The sequence below is a fragment of the Nematolebias whitei genome, chromosome 18 (genome assembly GCF_014905685.2).
Source record: "Nematolebias whitei isolate Nwh7 chromosome 18, NemWhi1, whole genome shotgun sequence".
Classification (NCBI taxonomy): Eukaryota; Metazoa; Chordata; class Actinopteri; order Cyprinodontiformes; family Rivulidae; genus Nematolebias; species Nematolebias whitei.
In genome coordinates this window covers 40,276,163-40,276,990 of record NC_056515.1, presented here as the reverse complement: position 1 = coordinate 40,276,990, position 828 = coordinate 40,276,163, and the positions used below count along the sequence as shown (strand labels likewise).

The 828-nt window shown below is 38.4% G+C and overlaps 1 protein-coding gene across 1 annotated transcript in view; it reads left to right on the top strand.

The window, feature by feature from the left end:
* naa25 (N-alpha-acetyltransferase 25, NatB auxiliary subunit) overlaps window positions 1-828 on the top strand; it is a 24,219-nt gene that overhangs the window by 1,115 nt on the left and 22,276 nt on the right. The window contains exon 2 of the mRNA XM_037692080.1: window positions 334-419. Coding sequence (XP_037548008.1) covers window positions 334-419 — 86 coding nt within the window. The remainder of the gene's footprint in view (window positions 1-333; window positions 420-828) is intronic.

Below are 828 nucleotides of genomic sequence, written 5' to 3'. Positions count from 1 at the left end.
CATAAATTTACCTGGATTACTGAGCATAAATTTACCTGGATTACTGAGCATGAACTTTGGTCAAACGGACCAACGTTGTTTCTGTTCATGAACAAGGTCTTCATGTTTTCTTCTCTAGGTTCTGTTGGGCTTTAGGTTCTTTTAGACATGAGCTCATCAGCCCAGCTGTCCTGAAGAGTGTGTGTGTGTTTTATGTAAGGCTGCCCAAAATAACTGTTAAATAAATAGATGTGATTTACAGCAGCCATTTCCACATTATGAAGCCTTCAATGATTGATGGGGTACATTTTTCCAGCTGAATGTCTGAATATAATTTTTGTTTGTTTTCCTCAGACTATCTGGATAATGGCAACAATAAAATGGCAATACAACAGGCGGATAAACTGCTGAAGAAACATAAGGACCTACATTGTGCCAAGGTGGATAAACACTCACTTGATTCTCTGAACGTCTTTCTTCCTCTCGTTGTCTTCGAGATCTTTAATTAGTTAAATGTGGACTTGTTTCTGGACCTGGTGGAACGTTGACTGAGACTGAATGTGGTTTGAGGCTCCTTGAGCTCTCGTTTCATGTAAATCAGTCTTAATTATACACGTGTCGATGTTCCACTTATGCAGATGATAATTAGCTACAAATTTTAATGTCCGAATAATAAAACTGATGAAAGAATGTTAAATGACCAAATTTTATAATAATCCCGTCTTTGGATGTTTTTACAAAACCAGTCAGTCAGACGGGTCAGGACTGACTTGATGTTTGGTTTCATGTCAGTCAGACGTGTCAGGACTGACTTGATGTTTGGTTTCATGTCAGTCAGATGTGTCAGGA